The sequence below is a fragment of the Zalophus californianus genome, chromosome 1 (assembly GCF_009762305.2).
Source record: "Zalophus californianus isolate mZalCal1 chromosome 1, mZalCal1.pri.v2, whole genome shotgun sequence".
Classification (NCBI taxonomy): domain Eukaryota; kingdom Metazoa; phylum Chordata; class Mammalia; order Carnivora; family Otariidae; genus Zalophus; species Zalophus californianus.
In genome coordinates, this window is record NC_045595.1 from 149,707,011 (window position 1) to 149,731,292 (window position 24,282).

The 24,282-nt window shown below is 37.6% G+C and overlaps 1 protein-coding gene across 2 annotated transcripts in view; it reads left to right on the forward strand.

The window, feature by feature from the left end:
* The window catches only part of KPNA1 (karyopherin subunit alpha 1), a 68,027-nt gene that overhangs the window by 22,540 nt on the left and 21,205 nt on the right, over positions 1–24,282 (forward strand). For both annotated transcript variants that reach the window (XM_027583536.2, XM_027583535.1), the window contains exons 3-5: positions 14,070–14,177; positions 17,015–17,114; positions 19,904–19,998. In XM_027583536.2, coding sequence (XP_027439337.1) covers positions 14,070–14,177; positions 17,015–17,114; positions 19,904–19,998 — 303 coding nt within the window. The remainder of the gene's footprint in view (positions 1–14,069; positions 14,178–17,014; positions 17,115–19,903; positions 19,999–24,282) is intronic.

Here is a 24,282-nt window from a genome sequence, read left to right on the forward strand (position 1 = left end):
AAATGAATGAGTCAGAATCTTTCATACCTTAGAAATAAGGTAATCTCATAACTATTTTGCAGTTACAGTGAGCTGGTCTCAAAATACACCGTTCTTTTGAGTTAACACTGCACTGGAAAATTCAGTTAGTTAAAGTCCAAGAGTAAATTACAACCTCAGTGTTTTTTTTGTTAGGGCTGTAGATGTTTGAATCAAACACTGTCATTATTACTATTATTTTTTGGGCAAAGAGAGTTTATAATATTATAATAGAGTTTATATTAAGTGCAGTAAATTAAAGAGTTATCACTTATTCATAAAAGGATGAGTTTCTTTGGGTTTCTTGTTACCTCTTTATTCATCTGTCTTACTTGAAGTGGAAGCTTTTCTTTGAATGAATTTTTGTATTAGCTTCTATTTTGGAGGTAAATTCCAGAAATTATAACAACATTGTTGCATATTTATATTCACATATGTGAAGGTGAATACATGAATATATACACATGAGCCCAAGTATAGGTCTGAATATAACCACCAGCTTATGCATCATATTTGGCATAAAGCCTTTTGTAGATGTAATAATGATCCTCTGCCATTAACAGTGTTCATTTTATTCTCTTCTTTGTGATGGGTGTTATCATGTAATTAGACTTCATTGTAAAGTTTATATAAATAAAATAAATTTCTCGTATTCACTTACCTGCCTGAAGACAAATGCTCTTATCCATAATATATCAACTGGCAAGTATGGCCCCATGTATTGGACTAAAAATATTTGTAGTTGACATTCTATTATGTTCATTGTATGAGATCTAAAATTGTGTTCTGGCTTTAATAAGTTTCTATGGTAAGTTTTTAGAATATTGCTCTATTTAAAATCTTAATTTTTTTATTTCATATGTGCTGTATTATGAAGGGAGAACTGGTAAAACCAGTCCGGCTTCTTAATATCATAACAGTATTTATTTCATGCCTAATTTGTAAAATAGTAAATATTAGTAAAAGATAGATTCATTTTGGTACAATTTATCTTTCACGGTCACAGGTTTACGCCAGCTGAAGAGCTAGGTGTGAGGGTACCACAGTAGTTGATGTTGCCAGGTGCACAAAAGATAACTAACTGCATCTTTGAGGGCTATCCTTTTATCAGACTGACATTTAATTTTTGTTATATCTAGGCAGCACTTTATGAATGACCTCTATCCATTTGGCACTTATAGACCAATTTAAAATTTATTTTTGGCAAAAAATTTTTACCAGTTGGTGTCATTCTGATTGAGCCAGTACTTGAAAATTTGAATTAAGCAGACTCTTGTTAATTCAGAGTGAATAGGTAACCTAGTGCTGCTGAAAAGTTCATAAAACCCATCATGATGAAGAACGGAGGTTTCCTTGATGTTTTTAGTAATAAGAAATATCTTGTGAAGTGAGCAAGTTGATAAACTTGTGGACGGGCAATTTTTCCCGTTGATTAACTTGGTTGACAAGTTCAGTCAACATGTAATCTGTAGTTAAGGTGTAGAGATCATGATTGTTTTGGCAGTTTTTTCTTTTTTCCTTTTTATTGTTTTTTTAAAGATGTATTTATTAGAGGACAAGCAGAGGGAGAGGGAGAAGCAGACTCCCTGATGAGCAGGGAGCCAGACATGGGGCTCGATCCCAGGACCCCGAGATTATGACCTGAGCCGAAGGCAGCCGTTTAACCGGCTGAGCCACCCAGTTTTTTCTTTTTTAAAAACCTATTTTTCTCTGAGTAAGACATGCACAGTTGAAAAAGTTAAGTAGTACTACAGTACTTGAAACCAAACCACCAATGTTCCTGGTTTCATTCCCAAGTAAACCACTTTCAATCCTCTTGACTATTTGTTAATTTAAAATATTACCTATTGGTGTTCTGTTATGGTAGGTGAAGATTTAAGCTCTTACACTACTTTTCCCTTGCGTATAACTATCATTCTCAGTATAGTATACTACAGTACGTATTATTTATTGCTGAACTGAATAGTATACTGTGATTACATTTCCTTTCTTTATACTTTGTTTTTCCTGGAGTTAATTGTCTGATTTTGTACCTGCTTGGCTTCGTATTCCTGACTGTCTTTTCATTCTCTTCTACAGCTCTTTTAAATTATTTTTATCTGATTTTCTCTGTGGTTAAACTTCTCAGATAATTTTTCAGTTCCATATTTTTTCTGCTGGAGACCTTCACCCTATATTTTTTGTCCTCCTGCGCCAGTCAGAATTGTTTATCCTGTGTTCTAGCTGTATAGCTGTAGTTTTAGGACTTCCCTCTGCTTGGAATTTCTCATGTCTTATCTTGTCATCATCCTTGTAATGTAAATGGTATGGTATTTTCAAATTCAAATTTTACTTGTTGGTCAATAAGTTGTATTAAAGATCATAACAGTATCCTGCCATTCCATATTAAAGACCACTACTTGTGGATGTGAATTTTGCAATACCAAGGGATGTAATTTTACTTATTAGGTGTGATTTTGGAGTCAGGTAAATGTTTTAAGTAATTGTGAAACAAAAAGAAATCATAATGAAGGAAGAAATCCTTAAAAATAAACAAGAGGAATTAAATGGCTCTGTGTGTCATGCTTGTGGCTAAACCACACAGAGAGGAAATCACTTTAATACACTTTAAAACATGGCAAAATGATTAATTTTCTCTATTGGGCTGTATTTTAAGGACAAAAAGAAGTACAAACAAATCTTCAATTGCTTTAGTAATCATATAGGATTGTCCCTGAAACCGTGTATATTTGTATATGGATATAGCAAATAACTATGTTAATATTGGGGACCTGGATTTTTTTAGGTTAAGAAAGAATAGAAATATAAAATCAAAGAAGTTATATAAATTTGAATAGGTAATATCAGTAGGGATTCATGATGTATTTTCTTAAAACACACATACACACACAAAACCCAGTTCTGTCCTAGAAAGGCTTAGAAATAGTGATACCTTGTATCAGTGAGCACCTCTAGCACCCTGAGATTGTGGTCATTAGAGAATTTTTCTCTCAAGGGACCAAGGCTTCTTGGAAAAAACACCTGAATCTCGTTTAGGGATAGGGAATATTCAAGGTGAATGTGTAGTATTTTTTCATAACATAGAGCAAGGAAATTTAAGACCATCAAAACTTGTGTTGAAAAGACTCAGGAGATAGCTTGAACAGGCTCCCATGAGTTGTAAGTGGGATAGTTTGAGTATTAGAAAGGGCACTTTGAGGACTTCTGCTTCCAGCCAAAGTGGAATAGCAGGGCTCAGATTTACCCTACTCCCTGAAACAAACCAAGGATAAAGAGACAAAATACATGAAACAGTAGTTCAAGACACCAGACATTAACCAGTGCAGGACAGTGATCTCTAGAGATAGGAAACCAATGAGACGAGCCCTATGGTTGCTTCAGCTTACTGCCCAAGAGAGTTTCCAAGTTGCAGCACGGGGAAAGGGAACTAAAGACCACAGCCTTCCTGAGTTGAGGAGCCAGAGCTGAGAGTCGGAGGAGATCAAGTCATCCATTCATAGGAGGGAATACCAAAAGGGAGAGACATGTGTATAGAGAAAGAAGGCTGGAGATCTTCAGAGTGTTTCTTTGCATATTCAGCAGAGTACTGACCATCAGATGTGCTTGGGGAGACTGCTCAAGGCTAGAGAAACTATCATCCACAAAGATTAGAGGGAATAGTGCCTGGCCCTTGCACAGTGCTGAGAATAGTCCCTGTTCCTCTAGCCAGACTGGAAAAACTCATCTTTCACAGGACATTAGATAGAGTATTCAGGAGATTCTTACCTCAGTAGTGGAGATTAATCAGCCATAGACTTATTTCTGCTCCAGACCTCCCTAACAAATCATAAAAGCAAGATCCAAGAGGTTCAAACTGCAGTTTTTAGTTTTTCTTAATTAGTAATCACATAGGAAAAAGAAATACTTGAATTTCTCCACTTTTTCATTTTCAAAGTAATGAGTTGGTTTCTTAGCATCCTCCAGAGGGAATAGGAATTTGTGTATTTTAATATTATTAGGAATTCATAGTGTTAAAATAGATGTATTACAGGTTATTTCAGCTATTATTTTTTCTATGTTTTTAAACTTTATGACTGTATAGTTGACATACAGTAGAGTATACAGTTTGTTCAATTCTGACATATGTATCATCACCATAATTAAGATAGTGAACATATTTATTGCTCTCAAAATTTTCCTGGTATACCTTTGTGGTACCTTTTCCCCACCCCTCACCTATCTCTAGACAACTTCTAATCTGTTTTCAATCACCACTGATTACTTTGCGTAAATGACTGATACAATATATATTCTATTTTGTCTGGCTTCTGTCAGTCAGCTTAATCATTTTGAGATTCATTCATGTTGTGTGTATCAGTAGTTCATTCATTTTATTGTTGAGTAGCAATCTGTTGTAAAAATAAAACCACAATTGGTTTATCCATTCACCTGTTGATGGCAGTTTGGATTGTTTCCAGTTTTTGGTGATTATAAATAAAGCTGCTGTGAACATTGATGGACAGCTCTTTGTAGGGACATATATTTCCATTTCTCTGGAATAGATATCTAGGAGAATGGCTGGGTTGTATAGTAGGTGTGTACTTAGGAGGCTGTCAACTGTTTGTTAAAATGGCTTGTATTACTTTATCTTCACATCCGCGGTGTATGAGCCTTTGATTTGCTCCATCTCCTTGTGAGCATTTGGTATGGTCAGTCCTTCTAATTTTATCTAGTCTAAGGTGTGCCTAGTAGTATGCCATTATGGTTTTATTTTGCACTTCCCTAATTACTGAAGTTGAGAGCATCTTTTCTTTTCATGTGCTTATTTGCCATCTGTATATCTACTTTAGTGAAGTCTGTTTAGTTTCTTAATTGAGTTGTTTCTGGATGCAAGTCTTTTGTTGGATATGCTTTTTAAATATTTTCTCCCAGTCAGTGGCTTGCCTTTTCATTTTCAGAAGTGCTGTTTGAACAGCAAAAGCTTTCGATTTTGGAATTCCATGTATCAGTTTTTTTCTTTTATGGATTGTGCTTTGTGTGTCAAATCTAAGAATCTTCATCAAAGCCAAGGTCACTGAATATTTTCTCCTGTTTTAAGAAGTTTTGTTAAAGTTTAAATGTAGGTCTATGATTATTTGCATTTAATTTTTGTATATCATGTGAGGTAAGGGCTTCCCCCTCTTTTTTTTTCCCCATTTTTTTACATATGGCTTTCCATTTATTCAGATGTCATTTATTGAAACGATTGTTTCTCCTCACTGAATTGCCTTACACCCTTTTACATTCAATTGACTATTTCTGTGTGGGTCTGGTTTCTGAACTTCTGTTCCATTGGTTTGTTTATCTGTCTTATATACCACACTGTCTTGATTACTGTAGCTTTTATAAAAAGTCTTGAAATCATATTACTAGCCCTCTAACCTTGTTCTTCTTTCCACAGATTGTTCTGGCTGTTACAGATCCTTTGCATTTTTATATGAACTTTAGAATCAGCTTGTCAATTTGTGCACAAAAGCCTGCTCTGAGGATTTGATTGTGATTGTGTCAGATCTGTAGATCAGCTTGGGGAGAACTGATAATCATAACAATGAGTCTTCTGACTCATAAGTACCACATCTCCATTTATTTAGATCTATAATATCTCTCAGGGATTTGTAGGTTTGCTTTTTTTTTAAAGATTTATTTATTTATTTGAGAGAGAGAAAAAGAGAGCACAAGCAGGAGGCGCAGAGGGAGAGAGAGAATCTCAAGCAGACTCTTTGCTGAGTGTGGAGCCTGACATGGTGCTCAATCTCATGACACTGAGATCAGGACCTGAGCCAAAACCAAGAGTCAGACACTTAACTGACTGTGCCACCCAGGCACCCTGATTTGTAGTTTCTTTATCAGATTTTCCCCTAAGTATAGTATAGTTTTGATGCTCTTGCAGATGGTATCTTTTGAATTTTAGTTTTCGATTGTTCATTGTTAATATTTAGAATCCCCTGGGACTCACTGGGAGAGACTGTTCCCCCAGCTTGGAGCACATCTGGGAGAGGTGACAGGGACAAAAGAGTGGGCACCATTTCCTTCCTCCACCCCTCAGCATAGATGCAGAGACACCTGCCGAGGGTGGCTAACTTGGACACTGGTTTTTTGCTGTGCTTTACTTCAAACTCCACGCCCCTGCACTTTGGGGTGGCTACCCTTCTGGGACAAAGGACCCCTGCATCAGTCCCAGTGTAGTGAGACCCTCCCCCAGAAGACCAGCACAGGCCCATGCCATGCCAGGTCCCTAAAGTTTGGAGTTTTAAAACTCAGCACACCTACTTGGGATAGACCCCAAGGTGCACTGCACTACCGGGCAGGCAGATGGCTGGGACACAGACAGGGTGAAGGCAGCGAGCTGAGGGATGCCTAGGACACACGAGGGGAGATTGTTTACTCTTCTGGGAGGGCTTCCTGGACAGTAGTGCGTGCAAACTCTCCAGGGACTAGGGAGCTGGCTGATAACATTTTCCTCCCCTCCCCCCCTTAGCATAAACTACTTCAGTAAGCAGCACAGCGTCAATAGTGGCCTGAACTGCTTACACCAAGCCCTGCCTTCTGTGCTCTGTAGATTTTGTTTTACTAGGGCATTTGTGCTAGAGAACCAGAGCAGCAGGCCCCTCCTCCAGAAGACCAGCACAAACCCCCACATGCACCATGTCTACTGACCATAGAGTTCTGCAAAGCTTCAGCTCTAGTGGAAGTAGCATCAAGTGTCTTTAGCAAGCAGACCAGAGCACATCTAGTTAAAACTCACCACACTCTGACCAAGGTCCAAACACTCCCCACTGCAGGCAAGGAGAAGCTCTGCAGAGGACTGACCTGAGGGACAGAGCAGCCAAAACACAGCACCTGAATGCATACAGCATGCACCAGAGACACTTCTAAAGTACCAGGCTCTGGACAGTATATGACCTCTTTTCCATAAAGTCATTACTGTCAGGAGCAGGAAACATAACAGGCTTTCCTAACACACAGAGGAAGACAAAGACCTACACAAAATGCCAAGACAGGAGTTTATCCCAAAAGAAAGAACAAGAAAAGGTCATGGCCAGGGATCTAATCAAAACAGATATAAATAATATGCCTGATCCAGAATTTAAGTCAACAATCATAAGGATATTAGCTGGGCTTGAGAAAAGCATAGAAGACACTAGGAAGTCCCTTACTGCAGAGATAGAAGACCAAAAACACTAGTCAGGCTGAAATGAAAAATGCAGTAACTGAGATTTGAAGCCAACTGGATGTAATGATCACAAGGATGGAAGAAGCAGAGGAATGAATAAGTGATATAGAAGATTATGGAAATTAATGAAGTTGAAAGGAAGAGGGAAAGAAAAATACTAGATCACGAATGTAGATTTAGGCAACTCAGTGATTCTATAAAGTGTAATAACATTTGTATCATAGAGTCCTAGAAGAAGAAGAGAGGGAAAGGGGGGCAGAAGGTTTATTTGAGGAAATTATAGCTGAAAACTTCCCTAATGTGGAAACAGACATCTAAATCCAGGAGGCACAGACAACTCCCATCAAAATCAACAAAAGCAGGGCAATGCCAAAACATATTGTAGTTAAATTTGCAAAATACAGAGATAAGGGGGAAAAAAAATCCTAAAAGCAGTAAGACAAAAGAAGTCCCTAACTTACAAGGGAAGACAAATAAGGTTAGCAGCAGATCTCTCCTCAGAAACTTGGCAGGCAAGAAGGGAGTGGAATGATATATTCAACATGCCGAACGAGAAAATCAGCCAAGAATACGTTATTCAGCAAGGTTGTCATTCAGAGTAAAAGAAGAGATAAAAAGAGTTTCCCAGGCAAACAAAAACTAAAGTAGTTCATGACCACTAAACCAGCCCTGCAAGAAATATTAAAGGGGACTCTTTGGGAAAGAAAGACCAAAATCAACAAAGATTAGAAAGGAACAGAGAAAATGTCCAGAAACAATGACAAAACGGTAATAAAATGGCACTAAATTCATATCTATCAGTAATTACTCTGAATGTAAGTGGACTAAATGCACCAATTAAAAGACATAGGGTGTCAGAGTGGATAAAAAAAAAACAAGACCCATCTATATGCTGCCTATAAGAGACTGATTTGAGACCTAAAGACACCTGCAGATTGAAAGTGAGAGGATGGAGAACCATTTATCATGCAAATGGATGTCAGAAGAAAGCCGAAATAGCAATACTTATATCAGACAAACTAGATTTTAAAACAGAGACTGTAACAAGAATGAAGGGGGGCACTATATCATAATAAAGGTGTCTATCCAACAGGAAGGTCTAATAATTGTAAATATTTATGCCCCCAACGTGGGAGCACCCAAATATATAAAACAGTAACAAACATAAAAGAACTCATTGATAATTATACAGTAATAGTAGGGGACTTTAACACCCCACTTACATTAAAGGACAGATCATTGAAGCAGAAAATCAATAAGGAAACAAAGAATGGCTTTGAATGACACACTGGACCAGATGGACTTAACAGATATATTCAGAACATTTCATCCAAAAGCAGCATAGTACACATTCTTTTATAGTGCACACGGGACATTATCCAGAAGAGATCACATACTAGGTCACAAATCAGGCCTCAACAAGTGTAAAAAGATTGAGATCATACCATGAATATTTTCCGACGGCAATGCTATGAAACTTGAGTCAACGACTAGAAAAAATTGGAAAGACCACAAATACATGGAGGTTAAAGAACATCCTACTAAAGAATGAATGGGTCAACCAGGAACTTAAGAAATTAAAACTGCATGGAAACAAATGAAAAGGAAAACATGACAGTCCAAAACCTTTGGGATGCTGTAAAAGGGGTCATAAGAGGGAATGATATAGCAATACAGGCCTACCACAAGCAAGAAAAATCTCAAGTACACAACCTAACCTTTCACCTAGAGGAGCTAGGAAAAGAACAAGAAGTGAAGCTTACAGCCAGCAGAAGAAGGGAAATAACAAAGATTAGAGCAGAAATAAATGATACAGAAACAAACAAAATAGTAGAAGAGATCAATGAAACCAGGAGCTGGTTCTTTGAAAAAATTAATAAAACTGATAAACCCCTAGCCAGACTTACCCAAAAGAAAAGAGAAAGGACCAAAATAAGGTCACGAATGAGAGAGGAGATCACAACTAACACGACAGAAATACAAACAGTTATAAGAGAATATTATGAAAAATTATATGCCAACAAGTTAGGCAATCTGGAAGAAATGAGTAAATTCCTAGAAACATATAAGCTACCAAAACAAACAGGAGGAAATAGAAAACTTGACAGACTAATAACCAGCAAAGCAATTGAATCAGTAATCAAAAATCTCCCAGAAACAAAAGTCCAGGGCCAGATGGCTTCCCAGGGGAATTTTACCAAACATTTAAAGAATAGATTCCTTCTTCGAGGACAGCATTACCTTGACTTCAAAACCAGACAAAGACCCCACTTAAAAAAGACAGTTACAGGCCAATATCATGGTGAACATGGATGCAAATATCCTCAACAAAATACTAGCAAATCAAATCCAACAGTACATTAAAAGAATCATTCACCACAATCAAGTGGGATTTGTTCCTGGGCTGCAAGGGTGGTTCAGTATTCACAAATCAATCAATGTGTAATACACAATATTAATAAAAGAAAGGGTAAGAACTATATGACTCTCTCAATAGATTCAGAAAAAGCATTTGACAAAGTACACAACCATTCTTGATAAAAACCCTCAACAAAGTAGGGGTAGAAGGAACATACCTCAACATCATATACGGAGGGCCATAAACAGAAGACCCACAGCTAATATCATCCTCAATGGGGAAAAACTGAGAGCTTTTCCTCTACGGTCAAGCTTGAGACCTGGGATGTTCATTTTCACCAGTGTTATTTAACAAAGGACTGGAAGTCCTAGCCTCAGCAGTCAGACAACAAAAAGAAATAAAAGACCTCCAAATTGGCAAGGAAGAAGTCAGACTTTCACTCTTTGCAGACAACATGATGCTCTGGAAAACCCAAAAGACTCCACCAAAAAATGGCTAGAACTGATACACAAATTCAGTAAAGTTGCAGGATACAAAATCCAACATACAGAAATCTGTTGACGTTTCTTTCTTTCTTTCTTTTTAAGATTTTATTTATTTGACAGAGACAGACACAGCGAGAGAGGGAACACAAGCAGGGGGAGTGAGAGGGAGAAGCAGGCTTCCTGCTGAGCAGGGAGCCTGACAGGGGACTCGATCCCAGGCCGCTGGGATCATGATCCGAGCCAAATGCTTAAGGACTGAGCCACCCAGGCGCCCCATGTGGGTGTTTCTATATACCAACAATGCAGCAGCAGAAAGAAATCAAGGAATGGATCCCATTTACAATTGCACCAAAAACTATAAGATACCTAGGGATAAATCTAACCAAAGAGGTAAAAGATCTGTACTCTGAAAACTATAGAACAGTTTTGAAAGAAATTGAGGAAGACACAAAGAAACGGAATGACAGTCTATGCTCATGGATTAGAAGAACAAATACTGTTAAAATGTCTATACTATCCAAAGCAATCTACACATTTAATGCAGTCTCTATCAAAATACCACCAGCATTTTTCACAGAGGTAGAACAGTCAATCCTAAAATTTGTAGGGAACCAGAGAAGACCCTGAATACCCAAAACAATCCTAAAAAAGAAAAGCAAAGCTGGAGGCATCAGAATTCTGGACTTCCAAGTTATATTACAAAGCTGTAGTGATCAAGATAGTATGGTACTGGCACAATAACAGACACATAGATCAATGGAACAGAATAGAAAACCCAGAAATGGACCCACAACCATATGGTCAACTAATCTTCTTCAAAGCAGGGGAGAATATCTAATGGAAAAAAGTCTTTTCAACAAATGGTGTTAGGAAAACTGGAGAGCAGCATGCAAAAAGAATGAAAATGGACCACTTTCTTACCCTATACCCAAAAATAAATTCAAAATGGAAGAAAGACCTAAATGTGAGACAGGCATCAAAATCCTAAAGGAGAACATGGGCAGCAACCTCTTTGACCTCGGTTGTAGCAACTTCTTACTAGACATGTCTCTGGAGGCAAGGGAATTCCCCATAAAAGCAAAAATGAAGTATTGGGACTTCATCAAGATAAAAAGCTTCTGCACAGCAAAGGAAACAATCAGCAACCTATGGAATGGGAGAAGATATTTGCAGATGACATGTCTGATACAGGATTAGTATAAAGAACTTAAAAACTCAACACCCAGTGAACAATCCTGTAAGAAATGGGCAGAAGACATGAATAGACATTTTTCCAAAGAAGACATCTAGATGGCTAACAGACACATGAACAGATGCCCAATATCACTCATCATCAGGGAAACAGAAATCAAAGTCACAATGAGCTATCACTTCACATCTGTCAGGATGGCTAAAATTAATAATGCAGGAAACAACAGATGTTGGTGAGGATGTGAGAAAGGGGAGCTCTTACACTGTTGGTGGGAATGCAAACTGGTGCAGCCATTCTGGAAAACAGTGTGGAGTTTTCTAGGATCCAGCAGTTACACCACTAGGTATTTACCCAAAGGATAAAAAGTACTGATCCAAAGGGATACATGCACCCTGATGTTTATAGCATTATCAACAATAGCCAAATTACGGAAAGAGCCTAAATGTCCATCTACTGATGAATGGAAAAAGAAGTGGTATATATACAGAATGGACTATTAGTCATAATAATAAAATCTTGTCATTTGCAATGACGTGGATGGAGCAAGGGTATATTATGCTATGGGAAATAAGCCAGTCATAGACAAATATCAGGCACCTGGGTGGCTCAGTCGGTTAAGTGACTTCAGGTCAGGTCGTGATCTCAGGGTCCTGGGATTGAGCCCTGCATCAGGCTCTGTGCTCAGTGGGTAGTGTGCTTCTCTCTCTCCCTTTGCCCCTTCCCCTGCTCATGCTTGTGTGCTCTCTCTTTCTCTAATAAATAAATAAAATCTTTAAAATAAAGTGACAAGTACCATATGATTTCACTTGTGGCATTTAAGAAATGCAACAGATGAACATAGGAGGAAAACAAGAGAGGCAAACCATAAAACACTCTTAACTATAGAGAACAAACGGGTTGATGGGGGGAAGTGAGTAAGGGGATGGGTTAAATGTGTGATGGGTATTAAGGAGGGCGCTTGTGATGAGCACTGGGTGTTATATTAAGTGATGAATCACTAAATTCTATCCTGAAATGAACATTACACTGTATGTTAACTAACTGGAATGCAAATAAAAACTTGAAACTAAAAAAACAAAAAAACCCCCAACTTTTGGCCATTTTCCAAATATATTCCCCCACCCCAACCTTAGGGTTCCAGTGCATGTATATTAGGTCACTTGATGTCCCACAACTGACTTATATTTTGTATCTATTTTCTCAGCCTTTTTGTCATGTCTTTAATTTTGTTGTGTTTATATTTGCCATATCCTTAAATTCACTGATCTTTTCTTCTGCAGTGTATTATCTGCTGTTAATCCCATCCAGTGTACTTTTCATCTGAAAAATTGTATTTTTCATATCTAGGTATTTGCTTAGTCTTTTTGTTTTTTAATGTTTTTTTACATTTCTGCCATTTTTGTCATTTCGAGGTGATTTTGATTGATTTTTTTTTTTTCTTCCCCATGGACAGTCTTTTCTTCTTTTTAGTGCTTGGTAGTTTCCAATTTGAATTCCAAGCATTGTGAATTTTACCTTGCTTATTGTTGGAGTTCTTGTATCTTTTAATATGTGTAATTCTGAATTTGTCTTTGGATTTAGTAAATTGTTTGGAACCAGTTTGTTTTTACGTTTCATTGGGCTGGACCTTTAATACCCTTTAACCTAGAGCTAATTTAACCTCACTTCTGACTCGGTATCCTGAGTGTTCTGCTGAATGCCCTGTATATACTAGGAAGTCTTTTCTATTGTTTGGTTGAAACATGAGTATTCCTTGACCCATATAACTTCCAAAATTGTTCTGCATGTTTGTTGGAGATCGTTCCTTTCTCAGCTATATTGTCCTTACACACCTGTGCTTGTAGAACGAAGCTAAAGACTCATGGGCGATTTTCTGCGGAGTGTCAGGATTCCCTCTGTGTTGGTCTCTTCTCTTTGCCTGTGGATTCTAGTTGCCTTGGCCTCCTCCTTTCTAAACGCTTGTCTCCTCAACTGAAGGAGCTGGTAGGCCCCGTTTGGGTTTTGCCCTCCCTCTGCTACAGCCTGGAAACTCTGTCCAGGCAATAATCTGAGGCAATCGTAGGTCCAGTCTTTTTTCTTTTCTGAAGGATCATTGCCTGAGCTGCCTGTCGTCCATTAGCTGAAACCCACTATTTTGTGGATTTTGTCTGGTTTTAGAGTTGTGTAAGATAAGAGGATAAGTTATTGCTAGTCCATCATTGCTTGAACAAGTGAACTGCTTCGGACTGTCGAAGATACAGTGGAGGCACCTTAGAGGGCCACCTTTGGAAGAAAGTATTCTTTGCCTACACAAATTCATAGATGCTGTAAAGGTAGTGTTCAAGCGGTAGTCACTTGTTATTACTGGTTGCTGGACAGGTTGGAAAGGTCGGGAAGTCTCGGTTCATTATCTTTGAGGGTTAAGAGGGAAGTATTAGGTCATTCTGACATAATTTTTTCTCATTTCCTCTAATGTATTGGTAAGACTATATGATCACCAACTTAACATAGAGGAAAGAGGGGAACGGCCAAGCATGCCCTAGCTCCTTTTTCAACCTTACCCTTTTTCTGTGTCATGCGGTGTCAGGCTTCTCTTAGTCATTTTACATATCAGGTATTGGTAACAGCATATTGTGATAGTTAATTGCATTCGATTGTAAGACTGGAGAATTCTGAAATAGTTCCTCATCAGGAAAGGTCGAAGGTGGCACAGTCTTGAGAATTTTTTAAATGATTTTCAAAAAACTCCATCCTTCCTTCCTGTCTTTTAAGTGGGGTTCCTAAAGTTTGCATGTTGAACTCCCTTGTATTAGAATACTTGAGTTACAGTCTTTTATTTTTCAGTTATTCAAGCGAAGAAATGTTGCTACAGCAGAGGAAGAAACAGAAGAAGAAGTTATGTCAGATGGAGGCTTCCATGAGGCTCAGATTAATAACATGGAGATGGCACCAGTAAGTAAGATAATGAAAGAAACTCTTTTTTTAGTGTTTTTCTGAGAAAGGTATGAGGTGTAGCTCGCTATTTGGGTTTTTAAAAAAGGTGTTAGTAGATGGCTGTAGGAAGTACTTGGCATTTCATTTTAAAAAGAAGCCATATACTTAATCTCTTGGTTCATCAGATGTTTATTATAGTGTGACTAACATGCAATAAACAGAATTAACTAAATTATGAAGATTAATTCAGCTATTAAAACTTAAAAAGATAATTATAGAATTATTCCTTAAAAGTTAAATAACAAGGGATACTTTAAGAGAAATTCCAGTTTGCTGTTCATTTCAGTTATCAAATTGGGCATGTTTATATGATTTTAAAAATTGGTTCCACGTCACAGCTGTTGGAATTTTCTTTTGTGACCCATTTTGTAACTTGAGGTTACGTAAGCAGATAAAAATTATGCTTTATTTATTGGATTATACCTGTTTATATTTCTCGTTTATTTTAGTCAATTAATAGAACACACACAAACACACACACACACACACACACACACACACACACAGATGGTTTTTCAAAAAGAGAAATCTCTTTCTTTCACCCAGTTTCTTTCTTCATTGGCAACCACTGTTACTAGATTCTTAACTCTCTTTGAGAAAAAAAGTTTTTTTCTCCCCTCCCCCTCCACACCCCTTTTAAGCAAATTATGGCATATTATGCACAGTATTCTATGTGTATATTTTTTTTCTTTTTTGCTTTATAGAGCTCCAGTTTTTATGGACCAGTTTTCTTTTGGAATTAGGAGAGCAGTTTAAATCACTTTGGAATCTATATAGACATTGTAGCTTACACTATAATTTTGTGGTAAATTCTTCTAGGTCCTTCAGAAAGTCGAGCTGTCCATTTTTTTGTTGTTCTTTTAGTGGATGTAAAAATAAATATGAAGTGTTTTGTGGACCCTAGTATTAGTCAGGGTTTTACAGAGGAAACAACCAATAGGAGATTGATTAATTGATTGATTTTCAGGAATTGGCTCATGTAATTGTTGGAACTGGTAAGTTCAAAATCTGTAGGGCAAATCAGTAGGCTGAAAATTCAGGTAAGCATTGATGTTGTAGTTTTAGGGCTGAAATTCTTCAGGAAACCTGTCATTGCTCTTAAGACCTTCAACTGATTGAGGCCCACACACATTTTGGAGAGTAAAGTGCTTTACTTGAGTATACTAATTTAAATGTTAATCACATCTGAAAAAAATACTTTCATAGCAAGTCTAGACCAGTGTGTATTAAGTTGACATATAAAATTAACCATCCTAGTACACTCCTTGGCCACTTGGCATCCCTACAGAACTCCTTAAACCATACTGAGTCTCAGATAAAGAAATAACAAAGTCATATCTCCATGTAACATGATACAGTTATCCTTTGTGCAACTAAAAATGCACTAACCTTTTTCCCAGAAGACGTTAAGTCCTTGAGTGATGTTCATTCCTCTTCTTGATCTCTTGTAACTTAAATGCTGTTATATAAAGTTAACAGTACTTCAATACTGTGAATGTAAAGTCAATACATCTTATATTAGGGAGTAAGAGAGGGAAGAGAATGTGTGTGTGTGTGAGAGAGAGAGAGAGAGAGAGAGAATGTGTATATCTAAGTGTATCCAAACATTCATAACAGAATCATATAGGTACCTTTGTTTATTCAGGAATAAGTTTTGTAAGTTTCAAATTAGTTTTCTGTTAAGAGCCGAATGCTTCACTCTCCCCATTGGGATTCTTAAGTGTTAGGTATTGTTTACCAGCCCTCCAGCATTTATAACTCAGTGCAGCTTTCTTCACAGTTCATCTTGTTGACTCTAACCCTTCATGAAATGATAAGAACTTCATTTTATTGTGACAAGTGACCCTGAGAAGAAGGTTAACTACTAATACTGGAGATGTGTTGTAGAAAATGGAAAAGTTCTAATAAAGCAAGAAAATAGTGGAAAACTGAAAAGTCTTAAAGAAAATAGAAATTTTATTTTATTTATTTATTTTTTAAAGATTTTATTTATTTATTTGAGAGAGAGAGAATGAGAGATAGAGAGCACGAGAGGGAAGAGGGTCAGAGGGAGAAGCAGACTCCCTGCTGAGCAGGGAGCCTGATGGCGGGACTCGATCCCGGGACTCCAGGATCATGACCTGAGCCGAAGGCAGCTGCTTAACCAACTGAGCCACCCAGGCGCCCAAGAAAATAGAAATTTTAAATAAATTTAAGAGTCAGTTGTTGAATTTGATAGTGGCTAGAATTTGATTTATATAAGACTGTTCTGTCTTCATTCATTAAATATTTGTTGAGCATCTGCTGTATGCCAATCATCAGTGATAGAATGGTAAGATGGACAGGGTCTTTGGCTTTCAAGAAGCTTATGTTATATTGGAGGAACCTGGGCATTAAACACATAACAGAAAAATATCTGATAGTAAAAAAGGCTGGCCTAGGATTAAAATAGAGTGATAGAGATGGAGTGGCTGCTTTAGATTTGGAGGTCATGAAGAGCCTTCTTTTAGAACTTGAATGACAAGGAACAGCCAACCATGTGATGAGCAAGGGAGGAAGAGTAATAAACACCGTGTCTTAGTATTTACTACTAAGATTACTTTCTTATCGTCATGAACTTCTTAATGATAGACAAAGTATTTGGCTTTGTCTCATTATTAATCCTCTCAGACATTTCTACGTGTATAGATTATCCTATCTTTGTACAACTCTTCTAGATAAATATGATTAATTTAATGTGGCCACAACTTACACTTTGTTTTCCTTTGAATTAGAGTTAAAATTTTATCATATTTGCTTTTTGTTTGTGTTCCCAGGGTGGTGTTATTACTTCCGACATGATCGAAATGATATTTTCCAATAGCCCAGAGCAACAGCTTTCAGCAACACAGAAATTCAGAAAATTGCTTTCAAAAGGTGAGTTCTAAATATGTTAAAGTATAGTTTTGACCCTTGAATGACAAGGACTTGAAGATGTTTTTCGATAAATTCAGTACAGTACTGTAAATGTATTTTCTCTTCCTTATGATTTTCTTAATAACATTTTCTTTTCTCTAGCTTACTATATTGTAAGAATACAGTATGTAATACATACAACATACAAAATACAAAATATGTGCTAATTGCCTGTTTATGTTATTGGTGAGGTTTCCTGTCAACAGTAGGCTATTAGTAGCTAGGTTTTGCAGGGAGTCAGAAGTTATATAAGGATTTTTGACTGTGTGGGGATTGGCGTCCAGCCTTTGTGTTGTTCTAGGGTCAACTGTGTATTTTTTCATTAGTTAAAAAAATACTACTTTCCCATAATCTATTTTTCATATCACAGATAAATTGCTTTGGAGTGTGTCTATCAACAAAATAAAAGGACACATATAGATGCATATGTAATTATGAGCCATGGCTAACTTCTGAATTTATTTGTGCAGTCTTACCAGGACCAGAAAGCAGCCTTATTTTCATTTCTGAGCTATTTTATAAAACACCTTTAAAGTGATAAGAACAGTAGTCAGTATTTTATTAATTCAAATCAAGAAACTTGGGCACCTGGGTGGCTCAGATTGTTAAGCGTCTGCCTTCAGCTCAGGTCATGATCCCAGGGTCCTGGGATCGAGTCCCGTATCGGGCTCCCTGCTCAGCGGGAGCCTGCTTCTCCCTCTGCCCCTCTCTCTCTCTCTCTCTTCTCTGTCTCTCATTAATAAATAAATAAAATCTTAAAAAAAAAAATCAAGAAACTCTACTCTTTTTTTAAGAAAACTTTTTTTGTTCTTGTTTTAAAGATTTTATTATTTTTAAGTAATCTCTGTACCCAACATGGGGCTTGAACTCATAACCCTGAGATCAAGGGTCACATGCTCTACCAACTGAGCCAGCCAGGGCTTGAACTCATAACCCTGAGATCAAGGGTCACATGCTCTACCAACTGAGCCAGCCAGCTCCAAGAAAAACTTTTTTTAAAATATCAGTTGAAAGGTCAGTGAGTGTTGTTGGTTTTAATGTTATCATCTTATCATGAAATTTAAGTATGGATTTATTAGTGGTCAGGGTAATTACCTTTTTTTCCTTTTTGGTATAATTAGGGTGGACTAGAATATGATACCTTTGCCATTCTGGACAAGTAAAAAGAACTATGGAACTCTGAACCACATTAAAATGTCGATAGTAAAAGTTGACATTAAATAAACAGGAGACACCTCCCCCAGTAGTAAGGTAGAGTTTTTTGGAGTCATAAGTGATAAATTAATATATCCCTTGAGGGACCTGGAATAAAAACGTCTGTAACATATAGACATAACAAAATTGTGTGTGACATAACAATTATATTTTTTGTGTGACAACTTAATATTTGAAGGCCATTGTCATGTACACCTTCCCCATTCCCCTTGTCTCTTTTCAGCATGCTGAGTCTAATGCCTTTCTCACACCATGGGGCTTTTTAGGACCTTTCACTGCTCTCTCCTACTTTCCTGCCTGGGTTCTAGTTTGCTAGCCATCCCTCTTAAAAATGTGATAACAAGAATACAGTACTTCAGACCCTAAGGTGTGGGGAGAGATTGCTTTCCTTGCCCCGAGACTACACCTCCCAGTAATGTCCTCCAAGATAGCAGCAGTTATTGTGGTGGTCACGGCACAGGCATGGTTGACTGTACTTGCAGCATCTAAACTCCCTAGGACTTCTCTTCGTGTACTGTTTTTAGGTTCTGTCTGTAAAGTCATGGAGATTTTTTAAAATTGCTTCTTAATAAAATTCAGTTGCTAAATCCTGCTTTATCCCTGCTAACTTCAGTTTATTGTTCTTCCTGTATGTTATTTCTGTAATCTAGCATTTTAACCAGGAAGAGGGAGGTAGGGAAAATTATCTTTATTATGATCATCCAATTTATTTGTTGCGTTATCTGAATGGTTGATAAAAATGTTGAACCAGGCAAAGGACATGTCATCAGAGCTCGCTCCAAATTAACATAGTCACCTTTTTTTCAGTAAAACTCTGGACTTGACTAAGAATCCCTGGTACTAAGTACTGTAATCCAGCTGCCATTTTTCTTTCATCATTACATGAATGTCATCAAGAACTTCGTCAGATCTCTCGCTGAAATTACCATGCTGATTGTTAAGGACATTTTCTGTCTGTTTATCAAACAGGTTTCTGTCAAATTATTTCATTTATAAGATACTCTTTTGTCATAACTGAAAAATGAGATTAATTTGGCAAGTCATCCTTAATGAATTTCTGCTGGCTCCTACTTATCACCACAGCTGTAAAATTAAATCCTGCAAGCACATGCAGAGTCACCTAATCCAGTTTCTTGAAACAGCTTACTGTTAGACTAAAAACCCATATCCAGAGACAGGGCTAGAAGGAAGTATACCGAAATAATAACATGGTTGCGTTTGGATGTTTTTCCCCCTACTTTGTAAGTTTTCTAAAGTTGTAGAGGCACTAACTTTAATTTTTGAGAAGTCTGCCCATCATTTCCACATTAAAGCTTACCTTATTGTGAAACCTTTGGGGCTACCCTAGTCTCAAAGTGACTGAACTCAATTTTACATGTACAGTTTTACTTTTTTTTTCCTTTTTAGATTTCCACCATGAAAGAGATGCTGAAATGGAGGGAGGGATATTATGAAGTAAGTTTGAAGTAATAAAGTCCTTGCATTGAAATGAAAGCATGATTTTTCTTCTTTCCTTTTATCTTATGGGGAGACAGAACCTAACCCTCCTATTGATGAAGTCATCAGCACACCAGGAGTAGTGGCCAGGTTTGTGGAGTTCCTCAAGCGAAAAGAGAACTGTACACTGCAGGTGCGAAACATTTTCATTTCTTGCCTCCTATTTTAATTCCTTTTGCAAGCTTATATTTTATACACAGATTTGTTATTTATTTTAATTTATACAAGGGGTTCATTTTTGAGATGATGTTTCTGACAACCACATTGCAAGCAACCACATTGCTCTGATAGCTTTGTTAACATCTAGGCTCTTGGTTTTACTCTTTAGAATTCTTGTCATTTTTAGTTATGAAAGATTATTTTATGGTGATTGTGGATAATACTTATTTAATAGGGAATTGTGTGTGGTGGAGGAGTCATTATAGATAGGACCTAAGTGTGGGCTACGTAAAATTTGGTTTTGAAGGATTTTTAGGTTATATTTGTTGGCTTTGCAAGGCTGTGTAACGTGGGCTAGATTAGAGACTCACTAATCCCCAGATCTGGTCCTAATTAAATCCTTCCCCTTGCCCTCAAGAGTTGACAAGGAGATAGCCTTGTTGTGAATGTTGGTGTTTGGTGCTAGGTTAATTTAGTCTGTCAGTACTGTATTATATAGGGGCTCCAGGAGGAAATTCTGCAGCTTCTGGATTGTATAGTTTTCATAGTAAAAAGAACCAGCTGTCAACTGACTCATCGTGGCAGTTACCTAGAAATTTCAAAATACTGTTTTTTGTTGTTTTTTTTTTTCCTGAATAAAGTTGGATTTTTAGTAAACTGGTAATTTTTCAGTAGCTGTACTTCCTTGGAGTAACCTGTTGAATCAGTTTCTGCGTTATTCTTTAACCAGGACCTGTGGTATCTAAATTCTCACTTGTAGGATCTAATCTGAAGGGCTCAGGCCCTTTAGAGAGACTCTGCAACTATAAAAATGGGTCAGGTGCAAAGTAGATCACAAATGAGGTTAGTTTTCCAAGTAAATTTACCAGTAACAAGTTAATCCTAAAGATAACTTTCACCTTCTTGTTCGTTTTTGCCTTACTCTCTAAGGCTAGAGGGAGTGGGGCGTTTTTATAAATGATAATAACCCCTGTTGCCAGGTTCTTTACTGTCCAGAGGATTGTAGATGATTCATAAGACTTGATGCTTTGTCTTGATATTTTCTCTCCTTTCCTCCCACCCCATCTTTCTCCTCCTTTTACTCTCTTTGTTGCGGTGATGAGTTCTTTCCAGAAGAAAAACAAGAAATCCAGAAAAGGTAGAGTACTTCAATGTCCCGTCAGTTTTTCTTCTCCAGTTTGACATTTACTCATCCCCAAGTTCATTTGAATTAAGATTCTGTTTTGCTAGCTGCCTCCTGGATTATAATTCTGGTCCCCATCTAAGGCCAGGATCATCAGACACCTGAAAAATTACCAGGTTCACCTAGAGAGCAAGGAAAGAGACTTTTATCAGAAAAAAAAGGGAAATCCAGACAACCAACACTGCAGACTACTGAGCCTGAGCCCTAAGCAACCTGCCAAGAGAACCAGAGGGACCAAATGAAGAGCCTTACTGCAGTTTATCATTTGAAAAGCTTTGTAGGGAGAGGGAGGTAGGGAAAATTATCATTTTGTTCATGTGAAAATATGTTTGTATCCTATCTGACAATGAGAGTAGTTGAGACATACTGAATTTACTCCTGGATCTAGCAGTTTCTAATAGGGGGTCACAGAGGTCCAGTTTCTTAATGTGTTAAAGAGTGATGGTATAACCTCATAGGCCTAAAATGAGAAAAGAGAAATGGGCCTTTCCCCATCTCCACATTTTCTGATACTCCCCAAAGAGTGCAGTATGTTCTCTCAGACAGTGCCCTCTCCTGGCTACCACATGTAGATTCTACATCATTTTTGATTCTGTAATCCTAGAATTTGGATCTTCTGAAGATGAAAGCCTTTGGAAATCTCTAATTTGCTTCTGTCTAAATTCTCAGATTCCACCCTTGTGCAAACTAACAATTAGGCTGAAAGATTGAGAAATGATTCCTCTGGAAGCGACCACCTCATGATTTTCAACTTAGTTGTCCAAAGACTGAGAAATAACCAGTCTGCTTATTATCTAAAGGTCATCATCCCCAGCTTTTCTTCTGTGTACATTTTAAGTACAACATGGTGTTCTCTCTCCAGTGTGAATAGTGGCTAACGCCAACCACTCTAGAAGCAGGAGGAGCAAATATATTGAGGGAGACATTAGAGCCAGGAGGCTTCATGCTCACATAATTAGACATGCTCTGGGAAGCTTGGAGGATACTCCTTCCTCTGTCTTCTTGGAGAGCACTAGGATGTAAGTTGTCCCTGATACTCCCACCTGCTTACTAGAAATCTGAATAGTGTGTTTTTGGAATGGGGCTTTTGCCATTTCTCTTCCAGAAAGAGAGTAATAATATATAGTCATAGTAATAGCTCAACTCAATGATAAATCCTGTGGACAAACTTAATCCCTTCATTCCATAGATAAAGAACTGGGAAATCCTAGTGAAGGCTCTCTTCACTTACTTTCTGGCTCTCCTTATGCCTGAATCAGTGAGGTACCTCACACCAGGGAGATAAAAATGCCCGCTTTGGGCAGTGCCACCCAGATACTCATTTGCCTTCAAACGAGATGAACAGGAGTGGAATCTAGGATTTTGGCAGCAGATGATGTCATCTAGTTAAGAGCATTCGCAGGTTCAGTGACGTGTAGGCCTTAGACATATCTGAACCTTTGATATGAGATTGGTCTGCCTTATGGTATATTCCCTGGGCCTACTTTGTTTGGTTTTTTGAGTCCAGGCCCAGCATGTTTGTACTGTCCTTTGCAGTGCTGAGATGTTGCATTCTCAATCCTTCTTATAGAAGCTTATTATGAAAATAGCTAGAAATAAGTAAGTTCCATTCATTAGGTACTCCTCTTAAAATTGTAAATTTAAATTAAATTGGTTTAGTTTCCCCATTCTTGCCTTTCTTGTCCCATATGAAAGCTTAATGTGATAAACTGCAGTAAGCCTTCATCCTCCTGTGTCTTTTCCCATCCTCATTGATCCCTCTACCTTTCTTGAAAGGTTGCTCAGATGACTCAGGCACTGTTCTCTGCAGAGTTTGATATCTGGGTTTATTTTTCTGATGTGAGCCTCTCTTTTCACTTGCTCTCCAGGTGAGCCTGGCATTTGCTAGGAGCCAGAGTGGACCCGGCAAAGTGGCCAGCAACAGAGTCCTGATCCAAATGGAGAAAGGGAACCAGGCGTACCTCAACCTGGAGTGGGAAACTTGATAGGAGGTCAGAAGTACTTCAGCTTTGGATTCTCATTTTCCTTATTTAAGGAATTGAGCACCAGAAGGTAGAGACTGAGAAAGGAAAGAGAGAAAATATCAAATCTTCAGTGTGACCTTCAGATTTCAACTGTAGCCTTATTTAGCAAGTCCGGACAGTGAAAAGTAATAGTGGAATTACAATCTATAAGTAATCACAGCATGACAGGTGGTTTTCCTTGCATGGTCCCATTCTTGGAACATTGAGAATATTGTAATTTAAAACAAAAAAGAGGGTGTAAGGATTATAGTTATTTTGGCCACCATTTATTACTTCAAGTGATACCATTTCTTAGATTTTATTCATCATGTTACCGATCTTTTGAGTCTCATGGTTACTTAAATTACTTTTTCTGGCATTTCTCTCATAACTTGATGCAGTCGTTTTTGCTGTCAGCTCTGGACTTTCACATTTCATAGCTCTCTTGCATGTTAAATTCTAATATGGGCCCCAAGGCCAAAACATTAACAACACAATGACGGCAATACTCAGTGAAAGAGAGGTTAGTTTGAAGTACACTCAGTTTTTAAAAAACATACGTATTAAATACATTTGAAAGTTGTTTGTTTCAGCACCTTATTAACAGGGGCCTGTATGATGGGGGGTAGTTTTCTTCCTCCCTCCCTCCTCTCTCCTACCTACATATATACATTTCACACAAATACATAGAAAATTGCACACGTAAAGCTTGATGAGTTTTTACAAGGTAAACATCAAAGTAATCACTGTGTGTGTGCGCGTGTGAAAGAGAGAGTGCCTTATTCATGCACGAATATGATTTTCAGTGGCTCTCTGGTTATAAGTTATTCATCTCTTTCTGTCCCTGATGCTTTCTGATTTCTGTTCTTATGAGGGGAGGCCTTGAATCTTACTTTCAGAGGTGATCATCACTGTGTAATTCTTAGTAATAAACATAACTCTGGTACATTCTTCTTTTGCCGAGATAGCCTAATTTCCCATTTTCTTCCATCCATGTTTAGCTTGTTATTCACTTATTCTCTATTTTCCTATTCATTGTCACTCTGTTTTGCTTTTCCATTTCATTCTCTTA